Genomic DNA, 25,722 nt, shown 5'->3' on the forward strand with positions numbered 1-25,722 from the left:
GAGACAGTGCCCATGCAGTGCCAGGGGGCAGTGTTGGGAGATAGTGCCAGGGGGCAGTGCCCAGAGGGTAGTGTTAGGAGACAGTGCTCGGGGCAGTGCTAGGGTTGGGGGTGTGGGGAGGGGGTACTCCCTTTACAAATGGCACCCGAATCTTTAAGGGACTAAGTTGCTGGTGGGGCAGGTGAATCAGAGGCCTTTCCACCAGTGTTATGTCACGGAGTCCACCCTTTGCGTTTTTATTTTCCACGTCCAGCACTGTACGGCAGAAGAAACCGCTGGCGCTGCTGGCGGCTTCAACACCAATTTTCCTGCCCACTATCGGCCTTTGCCGAATTACGGGAAAATTCTGCCCTAGGATTGTATTTCCGCGAATATAGAAGAATAAGGAGTATTCTAACTGAATTGTTTGAAATGATTACCGGATTTGGTGTGATAGGTGGGGAGAGTGACAAGGTTCTGGGTTCAAATCTCAGTCCAGGACCTGAGCACAAACATCAAGGCTGATACTCCAGCGCAGTACTGAGGGAATGCTGCACTGTCACGAGTGCTGTCTTTTGGATGAGACAACAAACCAAGGCCTTACCTACCCTCTCAGCTGCACCTTAAATGATCCCATGACACTAGTTTGAAGAAGAGCAGTGGACTTCTGTCTGGTGCCCTGACCAATATTAACCCTTCAATTGACACCACAAAAAGCAGGTTATCTGGTCATTATCACATCGCTGATTGTAGGATCTTGCTCTGCACAATATGACTGTCCTGCCTCCTACAGTGGCTACACTTCAAAAGTACTTCATTGGCTGTAAAGTGCTTTGAAATATCTGGCGATTGTGAAAAGCAAAGTAAGTCTCTGCATTTTCTTTTCCTCTGAAGCCCTTTGGGATGTTTTGCAATGTTAGATATACTGTATAAATGCAAGTTGTTATCTTTAGAAGTTCAGAAGCAGTTTTATTGTGTACTCTAACATGCAGTGACTATCTGCTCCCAGAAGATGGTGCTGCAGCTTATTACGAGCCCATACGGTTCTCTTTCCTTTAAACTCTTCTCTTTACAACGCATGTTTTCTGTCAGCAGCTTTCAGTTGACTGTTCCCTTTTCTTAATCACTGTGTCTCCAGCCAACGCAAAATGGCTGTGCAAGATGGCTGCCCATACCCTTCAGTACATGATCAGAAAACCACTCCGCTGTACTCAGCCTCCCAAAACATTTTGCACTAAAACATGAACGCCTGGCCGATGTGAATTGAGCAATGTCAATTGGAGCCAACTACCCCAAGTATCGTTCTTGTACCAATACATTCTTTTTTTTTTTGCGTGTTATCTGAACACCCGCACATTGGGCGCAATCTTACCCGCTGTTCATGCCACGTTCCCGCTGCAGCGAAGTCAGAGTATTTGACGGTCAGTCAAATCTCCATTCACTGCAGCGGGATATGAAAAGCTCGCTGGCGTTAACTGTGGTAAGATTCCGGTCATTGTTTTTCCCTTTGGGGAAGAGTGGGGAAGTGGTGGAAGGATTCCCCAGTCAGTTATCAGCCTGGTGAACCACGTTACTATCGCTCCTCCTGTGGCCATCAAGTCCTGACGTAGGGGCGCTACCTCCTGAGCCAAAAGGCCTCTTCAAGTTTTTAAGTGTCCAGATCGCCAACAACTGTCTTGTTCCCCCGACACTATAGTTAAGAAAGCCCATCAATGCCTCTACTTTCTCTGAAGGCTAAGGAAATTTGGCATGTCCGCTATGATTTCATTTTACAGATGCACCATAGAAAGCATTCTTTCTGGTTGTATCACAGCTTGGTGTGGCTCTGCCCAAGACCGCAATAAACTAAAAAGGTTGTGAATGTAGCCCAATCCATCACACAAACCAGCCTCCCATCCATTGACTCTGTCTTCGCTTCCTGCTGAAAGCAACAATGCAAAAAACAATACTTTTCACTGTATACTAATACATGTGACAAACAAAATGGCAAGGCATTTTATGAGGATGATTGAGGGCCTTTAATTTCTAATTGTGTGGTTACAAATCGAATGACAATGGGCATTGCTAAAGTAAATAAGACACACGGGGAGTTGTTAGTGCATTAAATAATTTCTTGATTGGTATCACTAAACAGACGCTGACTGTTGCTTGCAATGATATAACCAAGTTAAACACTGAACTGCGCATGCACAGCATTGGTAACAAACACAGCCTTTCTTAGCAACTTCAGATAGAGTCATAGAGGTTCACAGCATGAAAACAGGTCCTTCGGCCCAACTTGTTCATACTGCCCCTTTGTTTTTAACCACTAAGCTAGTCCCAGCTGCCCGTGTTTGACCCATACCCATCTTACCCATGTACCTGTCTAAATACTTTTTAAAAGACAAAATTGTACCCGCCTCTACTACTACCTCTGGCAGCTTGTTCCAGACACTCACCACTCTCTGGACCCTTTTTTTGTATCTCCCCTCTCACCTTAAACCTATGCCCTCTAGTTTTAGACTCCCCTCCCTTTGGGAAAAGATATTGACTATCTAGCTGATCTATGCCCCACATTATTTTATAGACCTCTATAGGATCACCCCTCAGCCTCCTACGCTCCGGGGGAAAAAAGTCCCAGTCTATCAAGCCTCTCCTTATAACTCAAACAATCATAGATCTTCAGACAGAACCATTTGTAACTAATGACTGAGTTTCATCTCTGATTGGTTTTCACTGTAATCTTGTTCACCTCTCACTGCTATACTCACTGACCTACATTAGCTCTCACACCACCAATGCCTCGATTTTTAAAATTGCCATTCTTGTTTTCAAACTACCCTGGCCTCTCCCCTCCCTATCTCTGTAACCTCCTCCAGCCCCATAACCATCCAGGATCTCTGTGCTTCTTCAATTCTTGATTTTAATCACTCCGCTATTGGTGGCTGTGTCTTTGGCTGGCAAGGACCAAAGCTTTGTAATTCTCTGCCTACACCTCACAATTGCTCCATCTCTCTTTTCCCCTTTAAATCGTACCTGTGTCCAGGTTTTTAATCACTTTCCTTAATATCACCTTCTTGGCTCAGTGTCAAGTTTTGGCTATATTATGTTCCTGAGAGGTGTCTTGGCCGTTAAAGATCCGAGTCCATCTTATGATACAAGCTGCTGTTATCCTGTTGCACTGGGATTTCTGCATTTGCCTCAAGTCTTCATTTGATTTTTTGCTTGAGAATGGACAGGAGCCTCATCGATTTCAATGACCCTACGCTTCCTGCTTGTATTTACCACGTAAGGTCTTATTGCTTTTCTAATTGAATAGCTCCTTGTCTAGCCCCCTGTGGATTTCAGTTGTCAGCAACAGTTTGAGGGTTAAATTTCTTGTCTTTGCAATTATAGTATGACTTCTTCCACATGTTCAGGACATCCCAAAGCACAGTAGGGCCAATGGTGAACCTCCAAAGTGTAGTTACTGTTGTAGTTTAAGAAACGTGGCAGCCAATTTGCATGTAGCAAACTCCCATAGACAGCAAGGAGATAATTTTTTTTAAATTCATTCGTTCATGGGATATGGGCATTGCTGGCTGGACCAGCATTTATTGTCCATCCCCGAGGGTATTTAAGAGTCAACCACATAGCTGTGGGTCTGGAGTCATATGTAGGCCAGACCAGGTAAGGATGGCAGACTTCCTTCCCTAAAGGACATTAGTGAACCAGATGGGCTTTTACGACAATTGACAATGGATTCATGGTCATCATTAAACTTTTATTTCCAGATTTTTATTGAATTCATATTTCACCATATGCCGTTGTGGGATTCGCACCCAGGTTCTCAGAGCATTACCCTGTGTCTCTGGATTACCAGTCCAGCGACAATACCACTACTCCACCACCTCCCCAGATGGCCAGATAATCTGATTTAGTCACATTGGTTGAGGGATAAATATTAACCAAGATACTGGGGAGCACCCCTGATCTTCTTCAAAATAGTGTCGTGGAATCTTTTATAGCCACCCATGAGGCCTTAGGTTAAACTTAAGTACCATCTGTAACATGGCACCTCTGACACTGACACTTAAGTCTCAGTCTGGATTATATGCTTAAATCTGTGGAATGGGACTTGAACCCAACAATTCTCTGACCAAGGAATGAGCGCTACCCACTAATCCATGGCTGACTGACTAGGCCCGTAGATCATGATGAATAAGTTGACCTTTGAAGTCTTGAAGAAACCTTCCAGAAATGGGGGTTGACTTGCACTTTCAGTATAAAATATGAACCATCGGTGTTGTTGTAGGTGGTCACCATTTTAAAATGTGAAAATAAAGGTATTTAATACAAATAAAATCAATGTGACAGGTTTTATTGAATGAATTAGTTTTACAAAGATACCTCTAAACATAATCAAAATCATAGAATCCCTACAGTGCAGAATGAGGCCATTCGGCCCATCGAGTCTGCACTGACCACAATCCCACCCAGGCCCTATTCCCGTAACCCACATATTTACCCTGCTAATCCCCTGACACTAAGGGGCAATTTAGCATGGCCAATCAACTTAACCCACACATCTTTGGACTGTGGGAGGAAACCGGAACACCCGGAGGAAACCCACACAGACACGGGGAGAATGTGCAAACTCCACACAGACAGTGACCCGAGGCCAGAATTGAACCTGGATCCCTAGTGCTGTGAGGCAGCAGTGCTAATCACTGTGCCACCATGCCGCCCCTTTTAAAAGCTGTCAAATTTGGCAGCCAACACAAAGAATTCATTGAATTCAGTCTGAGTCACTTTGGCATCATCGTAAGGGTCGCATTCTGGATTTGATTTTGAGTTTTCGGTTCCAGAACAATCCCTCCACAACAAACCATTTTCCTCTCCAGCCATTCAATTGAATACTCCTCATATTTTGAATGACCTGACGACAGGTTCCACATTTATAGCATTCTGCAACTTGGTAACAAAACCACACAAAACATCAGGCAGAGCAATGTGCATATTAACCCTCCCGTGACGGTTTTTCTTTATCAACAATCTATCTGTTCAATTCAGCATAAACTTGAACCTTGAATGGCTTGTTGAGGTTGAACAACACCCCCGCCTCCCCCCCCCCCCGCCCCCACCATCCCCACCCACCCAGGTATGACTGTAATTTGGGTATTTTTTCTTTGCAGGGGCCTCCTGGTCTAATCAGTTATACGGGATTTGAACATGTCTCAGACTAACGAGTTGTATTCTTTCATCAAGGCTATGGAACAAGTGCTGGAAAATGGGATTCGAATAGATGGCTGACAAAGATACGATGGACCGAAGGGCCTCTTTCTGTGCTGTAAAACTCTATGACTCTTTGTGTAGGCTTTCTGAATGTCTATTCTACACATAATCAATCCAGAACTTTACCCCATCCTCATTCATCCAACCAGAAAAACTCCTGCAGGGAACTTGGCTATGCAGGGTTGTACCACCATGATTCTTACCTCATGTCATGCGGTTTTTACTGGAACTCTTTTTGAACCTTTCTACTCCACAGTTCGGTTGCTGGGTGTATTGAAATTCATCCATGTTGCCAATTTGACATAATGGGGCACTTGTGATTTTGCCTGTATTATGATTAATTACAGGAAATTGGTCATTTTGGCATCGAGGTCTTTTAGTCTCTGAGCGATCTCGGTCTTCTGCTGCAACATTAGAAATTTCCATTCCGTAAGGCGGTTACACCAACCAGCTGTTGCTCTGGAATCTTTGCTAGATTCAGGGTTTGATTTGATCCATTTAAGTGCATATATATGCATTGCATTTCAGGTGATTATTAACCATTCTGATGTCATTTAAGGACTAATTCTGATGCATTCTTCTTGACATCAGGCCAATGGCTGGTCCCTGTCCTCATGACATCTTCTTCAAGGCAGAGTCATTCTTCTTCCATTCTCGCACCAAGTTTCCACTAACTCCGAGTTCCCTCACGGTAACATTCTTATTTGATGAGTTGGCAAATGTTGCAACTTTTAACTTACATTAACATTGCAATGATGTTACTGTGAAAATCCCTGGTTGCCGCACTCCGGCACCTGTTCGGGTACACCTGAGGGAGAATTTAGCATGGCCAACGCACCTAACCAGCGTTTTTCGGACAGTGGGAGGAAACCGGAGCACCCGGAAGAAATCCACGCAGACACAGGGAGGATGTGCAAACTCCACACAGACAGTGACCCAAGCCGGGAATTGAACCTGGGTCCCTGGTGCTGTGAGACAGCAATGCTTGCCACTGTGCCGCCCACTTAAAATCAACTTCACCACTTCATTCTTTTTGGCAGAGGACCCATTTCTTTTCATCATGTTCCATGCACACTCTGCTCTTAGTGAGCATGTCTTAAACTCCTGAGTGTCTTCTTGGCAACAAGGTCTGTATCACCTGCGCTGGCTTGTAAAGTGAGCAAAACATGCATTTCTGAGGTCAAAGATTGAGGTTGATTCCTATTGTGAGGGTAGCATTTCATAGTGAAAAAGGGGCTTTGATTTATGCACCAATATTCAGTCTAAACTGAACTTAGGCACTGAAAAAAATGGGGCTGCCTTACACAACAGGAAGACTTGTATGCCACTATCTAAGATATGTAACATCCTATGGTTATGTTTCTTTGTCAGAGCTTTAGAAGCATAGAATCCCTACAGTGCAGGAGGAGGTGATTCGGCCCATCGAGTCTGCACTGACCACAATCCCACCCAGATCCCTATTCCCGTGACCCCACAATTTACTCTGCTAATCCCCCTGTCACTAAGGGGCAATTTAGCATGGCCAATCAACCTAACCCGCACATTTTTGGACTGTGGGAGGAAACCGGAGCACCTGGAGGAAACCCATGCAGACACGGGGAGAATGTGCAAACTCCACACAGACAGCGATCTGAGGCCAGAATCGAACCCAGCTCCCTGGTGCTGTGAGGCAGCAGTGCTAGCCACTGTGCCACTGTGCTGTCCTTATCAACACTTATCATTGACACTGCCAGTGTAAAGATTTGAGAATGGAAAATGTAGTAAATTGCTGACTCTGTTTCTGATGTATTTATAAAAAGCATGTGTTTCATTAAAATGCTGACTTCCCCTTTATTATTTCCTTGCAGCTGGCAGTCATGAGGATGAGGTGCAAAACACTGTGGGAACTCCTGTTTCTGCCACTTTGTCTGACCAAATGACACTTCCATTCTCAGAGACGCAACTCTTCGAAGTGACAGAGCTTTACAATCAGGGTCGTCGCACAGGTTTGTTTCGAATGAGGGGCGGCACAATGGTTAGCACTGCTGCCTCACAGCTCCAGGGACCTGGGTTTGATTCCCGGCTTGGGTCACTGTCTGTGTGGAGTTTGCACGTTCTCCCCGTGCCTGCATGGGGGTGCTCCAGTTTCCTCCCACAGTCCAAAGGTGTGCAGGTTAGGTTGATTGGCCATGCTAAATCGCCCCTTCGTGTCCCAGGATGTGTAGGTTAGAGGGATTAGCAGGGTAAATGTATGCAGTTGTGGGGATAGGACCTGGGGTGGGATTGTTGTTCTGCAGACTTGATGGGCCGAATGGCCTCCTTCTGCACTGTAGGGTTCCTATGTTCTATGATGCAATAGCCTGTTTCGGAGGAATTCTGCTAGCCTGTGGAGGGCATCACTGGGGTCATAGCTGTAGTCCATGTGCTGTGGGTTGACCCACAATGCTGTTAGGGAGGGAATTCCAGGATTTTGACCCAGCAACTGTGAAGGAACGGCGATATATTTCCAAGTCAGGATGGTGAGCGGCTTGGAGGGGAACTTGCAGGTTGTGGTGTTCCCATGTACCTGCTGCCCTTGCCCTTCGAGATGGGAGCGGTCGTGTGTTTGGAACGTGCTGTCTAAGGATCTTTGGTGAGTCGTTGCAGTGACATCTTGTAGATAGTACACACTGCTGCTACTGAGCATTGGTGGTGGAGGGAGTGGATGTTTGTGCATGTGGTGCCAATCAAGCGGGCTGCTTTGTCCTGGATGGTGTCAAGCTTCTTGAGTGTTGTTGGCGCTGCATCCATCCAGGCAAATTGGATTGTGACCTGAGTATTTGTCTTTCAAGGAAGTTGATTGAGGGACAAATGTTGGCCAGAACTTTAGTGAAAACTCCCCTTCTCTTCTTTGAAATAGTGGCCATGGAATCTTTTATATCCATCTAAGAAGGCACAAGGGGAATAGATTTAACATCTCATCCAAAAGACGAGTGATACAAACCAATTCATTTCTGTGTATCTGTGACCTGATTTGGAAAGTGCCCACTTTTGGCTCATATTGCCACTAACACCTTCCCTTTACCTTTTCTGTTAAAGTAGGAGCTTTTGAGGAGAGCCTGATGGCCACAGATCCTTTCGGGAACGAGGTGGGGAAGGTCCATTTCTCTTCTGGTCACAAGAATGTGCTTCTGATGGGAAATGAGGGAGAGATCCAATCGCCTGATCACACTGAGCAGCTGAGGTATTTAACCAGCAGAACAACATGGAGTTGTTCCTTTAGCAAAGAGCACACTTTCTCGTGAAATGCAGAGGGTGCCTTGATATTTTCAAAGGGTAATTCAGTGAATTCATAAGAATCCTTGTTCAAAGCCTGTTCACCTCCTTCCATCCCTTCTCCACTCCATTCCTCCCTCCATCCCAGCCCCTTCCTCAACCCCATCCCCCCCCCCCCCCCCCTCACTGGGGCAAGCCAGTGGCACACTGGAAGAGTAATCCAGAGGCCCAGACCATACTTGAGGGGCAGTGGGTTCATATCCCATCATGGCAGTTGGAGGGAATCGAAAGTGAGTCTCAGTAATGGTGACCATGAAACTATCATCGATTACTGTGGGGTGAGATTTCCCACATTTTCCCCCGCCCCCCACAGCCCCCCAATCCCACTGATGGGAAAGGACAGAAAATCCCACCCTATAAATACCCATTTGGTTCACGAATGGAAGTTAGGGACGAAAATCTGCTGTCCTCCCCTGGTCTGGTCTACATGTGACTCCAGACTCACAGTAATGTGGTTGGCTCTTAAATGCCCTCTGAAATGGATGAGCATGTCACTCTGTTCAAGGGTCTACTCAAGGGGATTTTCACAGTAACTTCATTGTGGTGTTAATGTAAGCCTACTTGTAACACTAATAAATAAACTTAAAGTTAAAACAATTAGGGATGGGTAACAAATGCTGGTCTTGCCAGTGATACCCACATCCCATGAAAGACTAATGCTGGTAGTTTACCACCTCGCCCGCCCCAGAGTCAGGGCGGGAGAGGGTCGCAGAATGGCATTCTCCGTTGGTCTTGGGTGGGATCTTATGAGCCTCGGGCAGGCGGGGCGGTAAAATACCAGCCTAAATTTTTAAAAAAGCACATTTCCATCATTCACCTCTTGGCCTTGACCTCTTGTTCTAACCCCTACAAGACAATATGAGATGCCCACCCCCCCCAAAAAGAATTACCAATCCTACGAGAGATTTTAAAAAAATATTAATCTACAGAATTGATACTTGTCAATAAGTGCAAGGAATGACAGATATTCATTCCTCCGGTTTTTATTTCTGTCTGCTATCAGGATGATGGGAGTTCCCACTTATCTTTCAGTTGTTTGTGGAGAATGGTTGTCCCAAGGAACAGAATTATTAAACTGAATTTCAAAATCCTTAATGTCAATGGAGAACATGAAAACTGTATAGATTTAGTCGCAATCTGTGATGGAGTAACTATCGGCCAGCACTTTAAAGCTATGACCGGTTGAAGAGACAGTTGAATAAGTCTTTCCCGTCTCATCAGTGACTCTAACAAGTGAGAATTTAACCATTTCCCCATGACGTTCAATGGCATTGCTAGCACTGAACACGCCACTAGCAACATCCTGGGGGTTTACCAATGAGCAGGCAGCTACAGACGTGATGGACTCTTCCTGTCCTGTATCAAGTACTGATTCCATGTTATATCTTCTCTTTTTTCCTTACAGTTAAGTTTTGTGGGCACGGTTGTACCATCTGGTCCAATGGCCTTAGCACCCACCGTGGAATTCACCTCTGACTTGAACTGGCTGCTCGAGTGGTTTCTGGTTAGTGTACGCTATGTGTGACTCAAAGCAGCTTCTCAAGTGAGATAAATGCCACCTAAGTGAATGGATTACATCAACCTTACAATGGAGAAATTTGGACATTTGGCCCAATGGGTCTCTGCTGGTGTTTATGCCCTGTATGATTATCTTCTTACCTTGCTCCAATCTCATCCAATCAGCATATCCATCTATTTCTTTCTCTCACATGGTTTATCCAACTTTGCCTCAAATGCATCAATACGTTTCCTCAACTGCCCCTTGTAGTGAGTTCCACCTTCTCATCATTCTCTGGGCAAAGAAGTTCCTCCTGGACTTTTTATTCACGACTATCTTGTATTTATCACCCTTTATCCTCCAGAAGTGGAAACATCTACCTTGTCAACCAACAACAGCTTACTTTAGGTAGTGCTTTTAACATGGTAAACCATCCCAAGGCACTTCACAGAATCAATCATCAAACGTAATTGACACCCAGCCCTGCTGAGCTGTTAAGATCGGTGACCAAAAACCCGTGAAGAAGGTAAGTTTTAGAGAGTGTCTTAAAGGGAGAGGGATAGAGATATGGAGGCAAAGAAGCATAGGAAGGGAATTCCAGAGCATTGGTTACAGGGAATATTCCCAATCCTAATCAGCATGGATCAGCTTTCAACCTTTGCATTTCAAGGATTTAGGAACTTCAGCCTGTCCAAACATTCCTGAGAGGTATATGCACTCTGAACTTTCATTATCTTCATAGATGTTCCACCATAGAATAGAATCCCTACAGTACAGAAGGAGGCCATTCGGCCTATCAAGTCTGTACTGACCACAATCCCACCCAGGCCCTATTCCCCTAACCCCAAGCATTTACCCTACTGATCCCCCTGACACTAGGGTCAATTTAGCATGGCCAATCCATCTAACCCGCACATCTTTGGACTTGTGGGAGGAAACCGGAGCACCCGAAGGAAACCCACGCAGACGCGGGGAGAAAATGCAAACTTCACACAGACAGTGACCCAAGCGCAGAATTGAACCTGGGACCCTAGCGCTGTGAGGCAGCAGTGCTAACCACCGTGCCGCACCAGACCACTGAAAGCTTTATGTTCCAAACTTGTATAGTGCTGAACCTTGGGTAGCTGTAATACTTCACCTCCGAATCGGAAGATTCCCAACTCTCTCGCTCTTTCTTTCCACCTCCTTCTCCATAATCAGTGGTGGCTTGTTACTGAATCTTGGTTTTATTTATCATCAGTCAGACACTATTTCTACGACTCTTTTTTAAAATAACCAAATATATTCAAGGCAGCAGAAATGAGTGTATTTAGTAACCTTGCAAATTCTTGTATTTAAATGTGTACAGTATAAGACATTTCAGATTTATTGCAGCAGACTGGCTAATTTAAATTGTCCATATTAAACATTGACTTCAATATTAGGAAATAAAAATATACAATATTTTAGTGAAGGGATTTAATCCATGCAAGAGTTTTATACGTTGTATGCCATCACTTTAAAGTGTAAGTATTGATCAAAAGTTAGAGTGAAAATAGTACCAGACATGATCATCTGTTTTTGCAGTTTTATTCTGGCAGTGTCTTTGGCTCCATGTATTCTATGTTTATTTAAGTGCCACAATTTCAAATGTAAGGTGTAGAAATTAAAATACCTTCTGAGTGCTTTTCCTGTTCTCGCAGCCAGTTATTTATCTGCTACATTTATTTATTTCTAAAATATTTGCCATGTGAGGTGTGGAAGAATCAGTACCATCATCTGTGTGCTCCGTATACACCTTTATTATGTGCCAGTCCATCTCATGTGGTTTCGCTCACGGGTAGCTGTGTTAGGTTCAGTGTGTCACGTTCTTTCCTCTGAGGCAGGAGTACTGTGGCTTCAGTATCACTCTTCGGATTTGAGCGATCCAGGTGGGGACATCCAATGTAATAGGGCAGGGCTCCACTGTTGGCAGTAATGGGGGCGATTTTTCCAAAAAAGCTAAGTGCCCAATGGGTGGAAAAACGGGAGATTTTTCCACCCGTTTTTTGGGCGTACTTAGTGAGATGAATTTCTGGTGCTCTCTGCTTTCCAGAGTCCGCTGGGGGATTCATGCTGGTAAAGGGGGTGGGGGGTAGGGCCTAACCCCACCCGAGAGGCTGGCATCAATGCACTGAGCAGGCCACTGCGCAAGCGGTGAGTTGTTGGTCGGGAGATTGCTGCACATGCAATGGCCCCCCCCCCCCATCGCCAGGCTCCTGATCTCATTCCCAGCCCCAATCTCCACCTCCAACCAATCGCCGGCTTTCCCAACCCTCACCCTGGGCCAGCCCGATCACCAACCCCCTGGGCCAGCCCCAACCCCCTTCCCCATGGGCAGCCCCAATTGCCCCATTGCTCTCTCTCACACCGACCTCTAATGCAGTGTGTGCAGCGGTCCCCCCAACACCACTGATCAGCCCAGCCCTCCAGTAGGTTCTGCCCACCAGTAGGCTCTGCCTCTTTAGGCCCCGCCTGCTTGGCACTGCCAGATACCTGGTGGGTGGTGCCAGGTTGGCACTATCCAAGGGGTAACCTCCGTGCCCTCGAATTCCCGGGGGGGGGGGCGCCTCCATGGCCTCTGTCCCCACCAGCGAAGTGATCACACCTGGTCCCTGTTGATAGGGACCAGCTTTAAGCGCCACTGGTCGGAACCTTTCTCAGTAGTGGGGTGGTGAAGGGGGGAGGGGGGTGGGGTGGTGGTGAGGGGCGGGGGCAGAGGAACATTATCAAGCCCGATAATACTGCGCCAAGCTCACTAGTGACATGGAAATTCAGATTTCCATATTGCAATCAGCCTCGTGCTGATTACCGACGCGAGGCTGGTAACATTTTTTAAAAATGGCCTGGAAAAGTTGCGATTGGCTGGATGCCAGTCACGACTCCCGATACAAGCCACCCGCTGACTTTCCTGGCTCGCTGCACTACACACGCCCAACATCTTTCAGATGGGAAAGAACAAAGAAAATTACAGCACAGGGACAGGTCCTTCGGCCTTCCAAGCCTGCACCGAACAAGCTGCCCGACTGAACTAAAACCCCCTACCTTTCTGGGGTCCATATCCCTCTATTCCCATCCTATTTATGTATTTGTCAAGATGCCCCTTAAAAGTCACTATCGTATCTGCTTCCACTACCTCCCCCGGCAGCAAGTTCCAGGCACCTAACACCCTCTGTGAAAAAATCTGCCTCGTACATCTCCTTTAAACCTTGTCCCTCATACCTTAAACCTATGCCCTCTTGTAATTAACTCTTCGACTCTGGGAAAACGTTTCTGACTATCCACTCTGTGCATGCCCCTCATAATCTTGTAGACTTCTATCAGGTCGCCCCCTCACCCTCCGGCGTTCCAGTGAGAACAAACCAAGTTTCTCCAACCTCTCCTCATAGCTAATGCCCTCCAAACCAGGCAACAACCTGGTAAATCTTTTCTATACCCTTTCCAAAGCCTCCGCATCCTTCTGGTAGTGTGGCGACCAGAATTGAACACTCTATTCCAAGTGCAGTCTAACTAAGGTTCTATAAAGCTGCAACATGACTTGCCAATTTTTTAACTCAATGACCCGGCCGATGAAGGCAAGCATGCCGTATGCCTTCTTGACTACCTTCTCCACCTGCATTGCCACTTTCAGTGACCTGTGTACCAGTACACCCAGATCCCTCTGCCTATCAATAGTCTTAAGGGTTCTGCCATTTACTGTATATTTCCTATCTGTAATAGACCTTCCAAAATACCTCTCATTTGTCCGGATTAAACTCCATCTGCCATCTCTCTGCCCAAGTCTCCAACCAATCTATATCCTGCCGTATCCTCTGATGGTCCTCATCGCTATCCACAAATCCACCAATCTTTGTGTCATCCGCAAACTTACTAATCAATCCAGTTACATTTTCCTCCAACTCAGTTTTATATATATTACAAACAGCAAAGGTTCCAGCACTGATCCCTGAGGAATGTCACTTGTAACAGCCCTCCATTCAGAAACGCACCCTTCCACTGCTACCCTCTGTCTTCTATGACCGAGCCAGTTCTGTATCCACCTTGCCAGCTCAACTCTGATCCCGTGCAACTTCACCTTCTGCACCAGTCTGCCATGAGGGACCTTGTCAAAGGACTTACTGAATTCCATGTAGACAACATCCACTGCCCTACCCTCATCAGTCATCTTCGTCACTTCCTCGAAAAACTTGATCAAGTTAGTGAGACACAAACTCCCCTTCACAAAACCATGCTGCCTCTTGCTAATACATCCACTTATTTTCAAGTGGGAGTAAATCCTGTCTCAAAGAATCCTCTCCAATAATTTCCCTACCACTGACGTAAGGCTCACCGGCCTGTAATTACCTGGATTATTCTTGTTACCTTTCTTAAGCAAAGGGACAACATTGGCTGTTCTCCAATCCTCTGGGACCTCCCTATAATCAGTGAGGATACAAAGATTTCCCTCAAGGCCCCAGCAATTTCCTCCCTTGCCTCTGGGGTATATCCCATCAGGCCCGGGGACTTGTCTACCATAATGTTTCTCAAGAACCCCAATACCTCCTCCTTTTTGATCTCAACATGACTCAAACTATCTACACACCCTTTCCCAGACTCATCATCCACCAAGTCCTTCTCTTTGGTGAATGCAATGTATTCATTTAATACCTCGCCTATTTCCTCTGGCTCCATGCATTGATTCCCTCCCCTGTCCTTGTGTGGGCCAACCCTCTTCCCAGCTACCCTCTTGCTCTTTATAAATGTATAAAAAGCCTTGGAATTTTTCTTAATCCTGCTGGCCAATGACTTTTCGTGACCCTTTTTAGCCCTCCTTACTCCTTGCTTAAGTTTCTTTCTACTTTCCTTGTATTCCACACTTGCTTCGTGTGTTCCCAGCCTCCTAGCCTTGATAAATGCTTCCTTTTTCTCTTTGACTAGGCTCATAATATCTCGTTGGCCAAGGTTCCCAAAACTTGCCATATTTATCCTTCATCCTTACAGGAATGTGTCCGTCCTGAATCTCTATCAACTTACAATTGAAAGCCTCCCACATGCCAGATGTTGATTTGCCCTCAAACATCTACCCCCAATCTACATTCTTCAGTTCCTGCCTAACATTGTTGTAATTAGCCTTCCCCAGTTTAGCACCTTCACTTGAGGACTACACTTTTCTTTGTCCATTAGTACCTTAAAGCTTACTGAATTGTGGTCACTGTTCCCGAACTTCTCCCCTACTGAAAAGTCGACCACCTGGCTGGGCTCATTCCCCAATACCAGGTCCAGTACGGCCCCTTCCCTAGTTGGACTATCTACATACTGTTTCAAGAAGCCCTCCTGGATGCTCCATACAAACTCTGCCCCAATCTTACACTAAGGGCCTGTCTACACTTTTAGGTGGACAAAAAGGATCCCCAGCACCAATTTGAAGAAAAGAAGAGGAGTCCCTCCAGCATCCTGGTCAATATTTATAACCTCCAACCAACATCACCAAAAAAACACAATATCCGGTTGTTATCACCTTGTGGGATTTTGGTGTAACAAAATCTTTTCTAAGTTATAATAGTGAGCACACTTCAAATGTATTTCATTGGTCATAGTGTGCCTTGGAACAGCTAGAGATTGTGAAAAATGCAAGATCAATACAACTTCTTGTTCTAACAAAGCTTGTGTTATGATCAGCTGAGAATCGATGTCACTCCTTGATGGACTGTAATTGTTTTTTTGTACTCCACAAAGATAAAAGTATTAAAATCATTGTCTGTTCTTAACAATTTATGTGCATATTGCAAAAAGGTCAGTCTGACGGGCTTTCTTGAGTTTAAACCCAAATTGTGCTCACATCTCACCTAGATTTCGATAGAAAAATATTTATAAAAGTAAATCCACCTCCCGACCTTTGCAACACATAGACACAAGCATGCAAAATTGCAAGCGATACAGCACAGGAGGTTAACTTTTGGCCAAATTAAGATTCAGTGATAAAATGTAAAAAAAGGAGTTCCCTTTGAGTCATAGAATCCTACCATGCAGAATTAGGCTATTCGGCCCATTGAGTCTGCACCAACCACAATCCTACCCAGGCCCTATCTCCATAACCCCCATGCATTTACCCTATCCAGTCCCCTGACACGAAGGGGCAATTTAGCATGGCCAATCCATCTAACCCACGCATCTTTCGAGTGTGGGAGGAAACTAGAGCACCTGGAGGAAATCCACACAGACACGGGGAGAACGTGCAACCTCCACACAGACAGTGACTCAAGCCGGGAATTGAACCCGGGTTCTGGCGCTGTGAGCTGGTCAAGGGAGATTTGGGAAGGTGTCCAAAATTATGAAGAGTTTTGATAGACGTAATAAAGAGGAACTGTTTCCAGTAGCAGATGGTTCCTCATCAACACTCTTTCAGACCACAACAACTCATTGTGTTAAATAAAATACTCATGTAGCCTTTGGTTCTTCTGCCATTCATCCTAAATCTGTGTCCTCTGGTTAACAAAGAATAAAGAACAATACAGCACAGGAACAGGCCCTTCGGCCCTCCAAGCCCGCGCCACTCCCTGGTCCAAACGAGACCATTCTTTTGTATCCCTCCATTCCCACTCCATTCATGTGGCTATCTAGATAAGTCTTAAACATTCCCAGTGTGTCCGCCTCCACCACCTTGCCCGGCAGTGCATTCCAGGCCCCCACCACCCTCTGTGTAAAATACGTCCTTCTGATATCCGTGTTAAACCACCCCCCCCCTCACCTTGAACCTATGACCCCTCGTGAACATCACCACCGATCTTGGAAAAAGCTTCCCACCGTTCACCCTATCTATGCCTTTCATAATTTTATACACCTCTATTAGGTCACCCCTCATCCTCCGTCTTTCCAGTGAGAACAACCCCAGTTTACCCAATCTCTCCTCATAGCTAAGCCCTCCCATACCAGGCAACATCCTGGTAAACCTCCTCTGCACTCTCTCTAAAGCCTCCACGTCCTTCCGGTAGTGTGGCGACCAGAACTGGGCGCAGTATTCCAAATGCGGCCGAACCAACATTCTATACAACTGCAACATCAGACCCCAACTTTTAAACTCTATGCCCCGTCCTATAAAGGCAAGAATGCCATATGCCTTATTCACTACCTTCTCCATCTGTGACGTCACCTTCAAGGATCTGTGGACTTGCACACCCAGGTCCCTCTGCGTCTCTACACCCTTTATGGTTCTGCCATTTATCGTATAGCTCCCCCCTACGTTAGTTCTACCAAAATGCATCACTTCGCATTGATCTGGATTGAACTCCATCTGCCATTTCTTTGCCCAAATTTCCAGCCTATCTATATCCTTCTGTAGCCTCTGACAATGTTCCTCACTATCTGCAAGTCCAGCCATTTTCGTGTCGTCCGCAAACTTACTGATCACCCCAGTTACACCTTCTTCCAGATCATTTATATAAATCACAAACAGCAGAGGTCCCAATACAGAGCCCTGCGGAACACCACTAGTCACAGGCATCCAGCCAGAAAAAGACCCTTCCACTACCACCCTCTGACTTCTGTGACCAAGCCAGTTCTCCACCCATCTAGCCACCTCCCCCTTTATCCCATGAGATCCAACCTTTTGCACCAACCTACCATGAGGGACTTTGTCAAACACTTTACTAAAGTCCATATAGACGACATCCACGGCCCTTCCCTCGTCAGCCATTCTAGTCACTTCTTCAAAAAACTCCACCAGGTTAGTGAGGCAGGACCTCCCTCGTACAAAACCATGCTGACTATCGTTAATGAGTTTATTCCTTTCTAAATGCGCATCCATCCTATCTCTAAGAATCCTCTCCAACAACTTCCCTACCACGGACGTCAAGCTCACCGGCCTATAATTTCCCGGGTTATCCTTCCTACCCTTCTTAAATAACGGGACCACATTAGCTATCCTCCAATCCTCTGGGACCTCTCCTGTGTCCAGTGATGAGACACAGTTACTGAACCTCCTGCCTCTGCAGACAATTCCTCCCTATTTACTCGATCAAAATCTTCCATGATTTTGAGCACCTCTGTTAACTTTAACCTTTTCTGCTCCCCAGTCGTACCTGAACAGGTGAGAATGAAAGTTCTTTTGTGTTTTGCTATGAACAAAAAAATGGGATTCTGGGGGAGGCCCGAATTGTTGGGACAGCACCAGCGTGACTGGCTGAATGGTTTTCCACGTGTGCTGGAATTTCTGTGATGTGTTTGACATTATAATGAAACACTTGACTTTATTTAGTTTATTAATCCTTTAATGTCTGGTTCAGCTCATGCACTAAATGAAATACAACAGATTCAAAGCAAAGCACTTGTTAAAACAGCTTTAAAATAGAATCATAGAGCCATGGAATCTCTACAGTGCAGAAGGAGGCCATTTGGCCCATCAGGTCTGCCCAAGAGCATCTTACCCAAGACCACACCACATCCTATCCCCATAACCTCACATATTTAATAGGGCCAATCCACCTATCCTGCACATTTTTGGATTTAAGATGCCACAGTTACTTCCAGAGGTCAATTTTCACCTTTACACTGTCGATTATAATCTGTTGTAGTGAATGAGATACAAAGTACACTGAGCCTCAATGTGCTTTAGTTTCACATAGAGTCATAAAGGTTTACAGCGTGGAAACAGGCCCTTTGGCCAAACTTGTCCATGCTGCCCTTTTTTTTTTAAACCCCTAAGTTAATCCCAATTGCCCGCATTTGGCCCATATCCCTCTATACCCATCTTATCCATGTAACTATCTAAATGCTTTTTAAAAGACATAATTGTACCCGCCTCTACTACTACCTCTGGCAGCTCGTTCCAGACACTCATCATCCTCTGTGTGAAAAAATTGCCCCTCTGGACACTTTTGTATCTCTCCCCTCTCACCTTAAACCTATGCCCTCTAGTTTTAGACTCCCCTCCCTTTGGGAAAAGATATTGACTGTCTAACTGATCTGTGCCCCTCATTATTTTATAGACCTCTATAAGATCACCCCTCAGCCTTCTACGCTCCAGAGAAAAAAGTCCCAGTCTACCCAGCCTTTCCTTATAATCCAAATCATCAAGTCCCAGTAGCATCCTAGTAAATCTTTTCTGCACTCTTTCTAGTTTAATAATATCCTTTCTATAATAGGGGTGACCAGAATTGCACACAGTATTCCAAGTGTGGTCTTACCAATGTCTTGTACAACTTCAACAAGACGTCCCAATTCAATGTGCTAACCGATGAAACCAAGCATGCCGAATGCCTTCTTCACCACTCTGTCCACCTGTGACTCCACTTTCAAGGAGCTATGAACATGTACCCCTAGATCTCTTTGTTCTGTAACTCTCCCCAACGCCCTATCATTAACTGAGTAAGTCCTGCCCTGGTTCAATCTACCAAAATGCATCACCTCGCATTTGTCTAAATTAAACTCCATCTGCCATTCGTCAGCCCACTGGCCCAATTGATCAAGATCCCATTGCAATCAGATGACACCAATCTTGGTGTCATCTGCAAACTTACTAACCATGCCTCCTATATTCTCATCCAAATCATTAATATAAATGACAAATAACAGTTGACCCAGCACTGATCCCTGAGGCACACCGATGGTCACAGGCCTCCAGTTTGAAAAACAACCCTCTACAACCACCCTCTGCCTTCTGTCATCAAGCCAATTTTGTATCCATTTAGATACCTCACCCTGGATCCCGTGAGATTTAAGCTTATGCAACAACCTACCATGCGGTACCTTGTCAAAGGCCTTGCTAAAGTCCATGTAGACAATATCAACTGCACTGCCCTCTTCTACCTTCTTGGTTACCCCTTCAAAAAACTCAAACAAATTTGTGAGACATGATTTTCCACTCACAAAGCCATGCTGACTGTCCCTAATCAGTCCTTGCGTCTCTAAATGCCTGTAGATCCTGTCTCTCAAAATACCCTCCAACAACTTACCCATAAACCTAATAGAGGTGTATAAGATGTTGAGAGGCATAGATCGGGTGGACTCTCAGAGGCTTTTTCCCAGGGTGGAAATGTCTGCTACGAGAGGACACAGGTTTAGGGTGCTGGGGGGTAGGTACAGGGGAGATGTTAGGGGTAAGTTTTTCACACAGAGAGTGGTGGGCGAGTGGAATCGGCTGCCGTCAGTGGTGGTGGAGGCAAACTCAATAGGGTCTTTTAAGAGCCTCCTGGATGAGTACATGGAGCTTAATAGGTTGGAGGGTTATAGGTAGGTCTAGAAGGTAGGGATGTGTTCGGCACAACTTGTGGGCCGAAGGGCCTGTTTGTGCTGTAGTTTTTCTATGTTTCTATTACAGATGTGAGGCTCACTGGCCTGTAGTTCCCAGGCTTTTCCCTGCAGCCCTTTTTAAACAAAGGCACAGCATTTGCCACCCTCCACTCTTCAGGCACCTCACCCGTGACAATCGATGATCCAAATGTCTCGGCTAGGGGACCCGCAATTTCCTCCCTAGCCTCCCACAGTGTCCTGGGATACACTTCATCAGGTCCCGGGGATTTATCTACCTTGATGCGCTTTAAGACTTTCAGCACTTTCTTCTCTGTAATATGTACACTCCTCAAGACATCACTATTTATTTATACATGATTGAAGCTCAGCTGGGCTTTATAAAAGTGAGGTTATATCCCAGGTAGTGAAGGTGAAATTCTGCCCCTCATGGTGCGTGATGGCACTGACTATTTAATGTCCTATTCATTGGCAGCAGTGTGTGCAATCTATAAGCTGCACTGCAGCAACTTGCCAAGGCTCCATTGACAGCACCTTCCAAAACTGTGACTAAGGTGGCACAAGTGGTTAGCACTGCTGCTTCACAGCACGAGGGACCCGGATTCGATTCCCGGCTTCGGTCACTGTCTGTGTGGAGTTTGCACATTCTCCCCGTGTCTGCGTAGGTTTCCTCCCAAAGTCTGAAAGACGTGCTGGTTAGGTGCATTGGCCATGCTAAATTCTCCCTTAGTGTACCTGAGCAGGCGCCGGAGTGTGGCGACTAGTGGATTTTCACAGTAGAGTACAAGAAAATTAAAAAGTGAAAACTGAATTGAAAAACCAGAAGAACACCTTTAAAGGTTATTCAATCATTAATTCAGAATTTACCATTGGGTGTCTGTAGAGATCAAGATTTCTGGATATCCTCTTTGTGCATACTTAGGAATTTCATGTATCCACTCTTTGAAAGAGTGATCCAATTAATTCCAGTAAACCTTGCTCGTTCCCCTATAGCCCAACCTCACTTATCCCCTTCGAGCATTTATCTACTTTCATTTTGAAAGCCGCTACTAAATCTGTCTGCACAACCCAGGGGAAATGAAGAAGGCCATTCAGCCCAACTGTTAGAGTCATAATGCGGGACTTTACAACCTCGCTTACGCCAAAACTGTAAAATCCCTCTTGAGGTCAATCGACCTTCTCATTGTCTGCCCCTTGCCCGCTCTGATTCCCGTGGTAGACCAAGCGGTAGAATTCCGGCCATAGAGTCATATAGTGCAGAAAAGGCCCTTCATCCCATCGAGTCTGCATCAACAGTAACTACCACTAAAATCGCTACCACTAATCCCATTTTTTAGTACTTGTCACATATCCTTGAATGTTATGATGTTTCAAGTCTCATCCAAATACTTTATAAGGTTTCTGGCCTCCACTCCCTTCCCAGGCAGTGCATTCCAAATTCCCACCACACTCTGAGTGAAAAAAAGGTTTTCTTAAATCCCGTCTCGAGCTCCTGCCCCTTAGCCTAAAATTATGCCCTCTTGTGATTGACCCCTCAACCAAGGCGAACAATGCCCCCTACTCACCCTATTCATATTCCTTATAATCTTAGACACCTCTGCTCTCCCAGTTGATTGACATTTGCTGTCATTTTAAAAAATTATTTCATGTGATGTGGGCATGGCTGGGCCAGCATTTATTGCCCATTCCTAATTGCCCTTGAACAGAGTGGCTTGCTAGGCTATTTCAAAGGGCAGTTAAGAGTCAATTACTTGGAGCAAGACCAGGATAGGATGGCAGATTTCCTTCCTATCATCATCAGGCTCTTCAAATTTCACCATCTGCCAAGGTGGGATTCGAACCCAAGTTCCCAAAGCATTACTCTTGGTCTCTGGATTAGCAGTCTAGTGGCAATACCACTATGCCAGTACCTCATTTGATCGTAGAACCCCTACAGTGTAGAAGGAGGGCATTCGGCCCATCCAGTTTGCACCAACCACAATCCCACCCAGGTCCTATCCCTATAACCTTATGTATTTACCCTGCTAATCCCCCTGTCATTAAGGGGCAATTTAGCATGGTCAATCAACGTAAACCGCACATCTTTGGATGATTTACCATAGTTATGACCTCTGGAACAAAGCACATTATCAATGTAAGCTCTCCTTAGAGCAGAGATGACTAAGAGGAGATTCAATAAGGTTGTATAAAATCCTGGTTTAGATGGGATAAATAAAGAGAAACTGTTTCCAATGGTTGATATGTCAATAGCTGGAGGATATTATTTTAAGGTGACTGGCAAAGCAATCAGATATGAGGAAAGCTCTTTTTATGCAATAAGGATTTGGAATGTGGGGTTAATTGGAATTGCTCTTTGAAAGAGGCAGCATAGAATCAATGGGCTGAGTGGCCTCCCTCTTCTCCATACTATTCTAGAATTCGACTTCTAATCACAATGAGGCTGAAGAAAAATGGCTGCTCTTGTTGAAAGGAGTTAATCAGATGCGAATTTCACTCATAGATTGAAAGCGGTTTCTTGAAGCAATGAAGTGTCAAGTTGAAAAGAAATGTTCAGTTTCCTTAAGTGATGAGGATAAGGTTTTCCTGGTCGCAAAGTTGAACTCAAAATTTCTAAGTTACTGCATTGTATTCAGAGCACTGTTCTGCTGCAGTCTATTGAGTAAACTTGACACAGACTGGCTTTAAATTCTCTGGCACTCCTTCTTTCTGAAGGATCAGTTCCAACATTCTTCCTGGTGTGACAAAGGCCTTGGCCTTCTCAATACAATCCAGCAGGAAAGCATTGTCAACCCCTTGGCCATATCCCAAGTGCGTGTGGAAGTCATTGCTCAGCACTCCGCAGATGGACTTCGGGTCCTCCTTGCGCCCAAAGAAGAGAAACAGCCCGTAACAGTCTTTTCCAATGGATGAGCAGAAGTCGCTGATTTTCTCGGGGTGGGTTTTGTTGATTGACTCTTGCCTCGCCAGTTTTACGGACTCGGTGGGCTGAAACCTCTTCTCCATCAACTGGTTCTCTTTATTCTCCATGTGAATGACCTGCACTGCGATCTGCACCTTGGGGTTTTTGGAAGACGCATCCTGCACTGCCCAAACCCAATCTGTCCCCAGCAGGATGGTTTGTTCTTCAGTCATCTTTGTGCAACTGATTGATTCAGTCAGCTTACACTGAATGCTTCGGTTGATGTAGGTCATCAGGAAAATATCTGTCACTGTTGAATTATTTACCTTCAGTTTGGATTCGGGATCCTTAAATTCAATATATTCTTTAGCTCTTTGGGAAGCAAAGATGACGCACTGGTTGAATTGTTGAATAAAATTATTATATTTTTCCACCATTTTCAGGAGATCCTTTATCTTGTTAGCTGTCATATTTGGTTCTGACTTAATTTTCTTCCGCTAAATTTCAGTTTCCTGGGAAAAAACAAAACCACATTTAGTGATAAACAAAGGAGCATATTTAGCTATGAAGAGAGGTTGGAGAAAAATGGTTTGCTCACACTGGAACGATGGAGGTTGAGGCGCGACCTGATAGAAGTCTACAAGATTATGAGGGGCATGGACAGAGTGGATAGTCAGAGGCTTTTCCCAGGGTGGAGGAGTCAATTACTACGGGGCATAGGTTTTAAGGTGTGAGGGGCAAGGTTTAAAGGAAATATACGAGGCCAAGTTTTTTACACAGAGGGTGGTGGGTGCCTGGAACTCGCTGCCGGGGGAGGTAGTGGAAGCAGATACGATAGTGACTTTTAAGGGGCATCTTGAATAGGATAGTGATATGGTCCCCGGAAGGGTAAGGGGTTTTAGTTCAGTCATGCAGCATGGTTGGTGCAGGCTTGGAGGGCCGAAGGGCCTGTTCCTGTGCTGTAATTTTCTTTGTTTTTTGTTCTAATTTGTCTTTTAATTTTAAGAGAATCAGATGAAGATCTATTGCAACAAAACAGACAGGCATCCCATCCACCACCTTAAGCATTTACTCCGTCCACCACTGGTGCACAGAGTCAGCCGAGTGTACCATCAACAAGACGCATTGCAGCAACTTGGATGAATGGCGGGGCAGGCTTGAAGGGCTAAATGGCCTACTCCTGCTTCCAGTTTCTATGTTTCCAACTTGGTAAGGTTCCTTGGAAAACAAATCCTGAATCCATAACCTCTACCATGTAGAATGACAAAGTCAGTGGGTGTATGGGAACACCATCACCTCTTAAGTCCCTCTCCAAGTCACATATCATCCTTACTAGGAAATGGTTTGTTGTCTGTTCACTGTTGCTGGTTACAAATCCTGGAACTTCAGCACTGTGGATGTTCCTGCACTACATGACTGCAGCGATTCAGGAAGGCAACTCACCAACCAACTTCTGAAGGGGTGACTAGGAAGAGACAAAAATGCTGGCATTGTCAGCGATTCCCACACACTGAGATTGGTCACCAACCAGAACCAATTTGTGGAATGAGTCAGAGTCATGAGAGAGCCAAAGGGTGTGTGAACAGATGCAAAACTGGAGAATCTTATACAATAGGGTGTGGAGAGATTAGCAGGTAAGGATGAGGTAATTACATTTAATGGTCTAGGGCAGGAAAAGAAAGAAAGACTTGTATTTATACAGCACCTTTCAGGACCCCATGACAGCCTAAGACTCTTCAGAGCCAATGAAGTACTTTTTGATCTTGTTATGTCGGAAATCTGGAACACAGCAAGATCCCGCAAAATGATGAGATAATATGTTTTGGTGATTTTGGTTGAGGGATAAATATTGGCCCTGGACACCGGGGATAATACCCCTGTTTTTCTTTTACAATATATTTTACATCCTCCCGAGAGAAGGTGCCTCAGTTTAACAACCCAAGAGAAAGTCGCCAGTGTTGGCATTGCAACACTCTCAGTACTGCAGCATCAGCCGTGATCACATGCTTGAATTTCTGGGGTGAGACTTGGAGCACTCAACCTGTCAGACTTAGAGGCAAGAGTGCTACTCACTGCGCCACAGCAAACACACAAAATGCCAAAGGCCAGGTTTACCTAGACTATTTTTGTGACAGCCTTCCATCTAAGATGATGATTAGTGCCATGGTGGTCAACTCTGTGTTAAGCATTGCCTGTTGTGGTTCAGGAGGCCCGCTCTGGCTTGGCAGTCTCTGCCACCTTTACTACAGAGGAAGGCAGTGGGCTGAGATGGTGGACGATTCACTGACCTCTGGTTTCTCAGGGCCCTTCTCTCGCCGGTTGAGCTTTTCACTTCGGTTCACCTCTTCCAATGCCCTTGCAAACAGTCAGGCTTCAGAGGTCACAGCCATCAGTCTCCGGGTTGTCAGAGTCAATGTCCACCATCTTAAAATCTTGTTTGCAGGTGCTCCTGGAACAGAGGTGTGGATACCCAAGAGATGATGACCCAGTGGCCAGTTCACTAGAGAGAAGGTCTTCAGGTATACAGTCATCATCCATCTGATATACATGATCAAGA

General features: G+C 45.4%; 2 protein-coding genes across 8 annotated transcripts in view; one reads left to right on the forward strand and one right to left on the reverse strand.

Annotated features, from left to right (window-relative positions):
* The window catches only part of LOC144498942 (ovochymase-2), a 78,693-nt gene extending 67,009 nt beyond the window's left edge, over window positions 1-11,684 (forward strand). For 4 of the 7 annotated variants that reach the window (XM_078220891.1, XM_078220894.1, XM_078220893.1 and 1 more), the window contains 3 exons: window positions 7,080-7,217; window positions 8,290-8,526; window positions 9,932-11,684. In XM_078220891.1, coding sequence (XP_078077017.1) covers window positions 7,080-7,217; window positions 8,290-8,495 — 344 coding nt within the window. In that variant the 3' untranslated portion in view covers window positions 8,496-8,526; window positions 9,932-11,684. The remainder of the gene's footprint in view (window positions 1-7,079; window positions 7,218-8,289; window positions 8,527-9,931) is intronic. The other 3 variants (XM_078220896.1, XM_078220895.1, XM_078220897.1) reach the window with 3 other exon arrangements.
* An 8,575-nt stretch (window positions 11,685-20,259) lies between these two features.
* On the reverse strand, window positions 20,260-25,585 carry rep15 (RAB15 effector protein). Its single transcript, XM_078221301.1, has 2 exons — window positions 25,454-25,585; window positions 20,260-23,677 (listed from the first exon to the last, which is right to left on the reverse strand). Exon 2 carries the CDS (start codon window positions 23,633-23,635, stop codon window positions 22,919-22,921), a length of 717 nt encoding a protein of 238 aa, XP_078077427.1. The 5' UTR covers window positions 23,636-23,677; window positions 25,454-25,585; the 3' UTR covers window positions 20,260-22,918.
* Window positions 25,586-25,722: the final 137 nt, after the last annotated feature.

The sequence above is a fragment of the Mustelus asterias genome, chromosome 9 (assembly GCF_964213995.1).
Source record: "Mustelus asterias chromosome 9, sMusAst1.hap1.1, whole genome shotgun sequence".
In the NCBI taxonomy this organism is placed as follows: Eukaryota; Metazoa; Chordata; class Chondrichthyes; order Carcharhiniformes; family Triakidae; genus Mustelus; species Mustelus asterias.

Coding starts and splice junctions, on each gene's coding strand:
- rep15 (XM_078221301.1), bottom strand. CDS start 23,635: ATGACAGCTAACAAGATAAAGGATCTCCTGAAAATGGTGGAAAAATAT.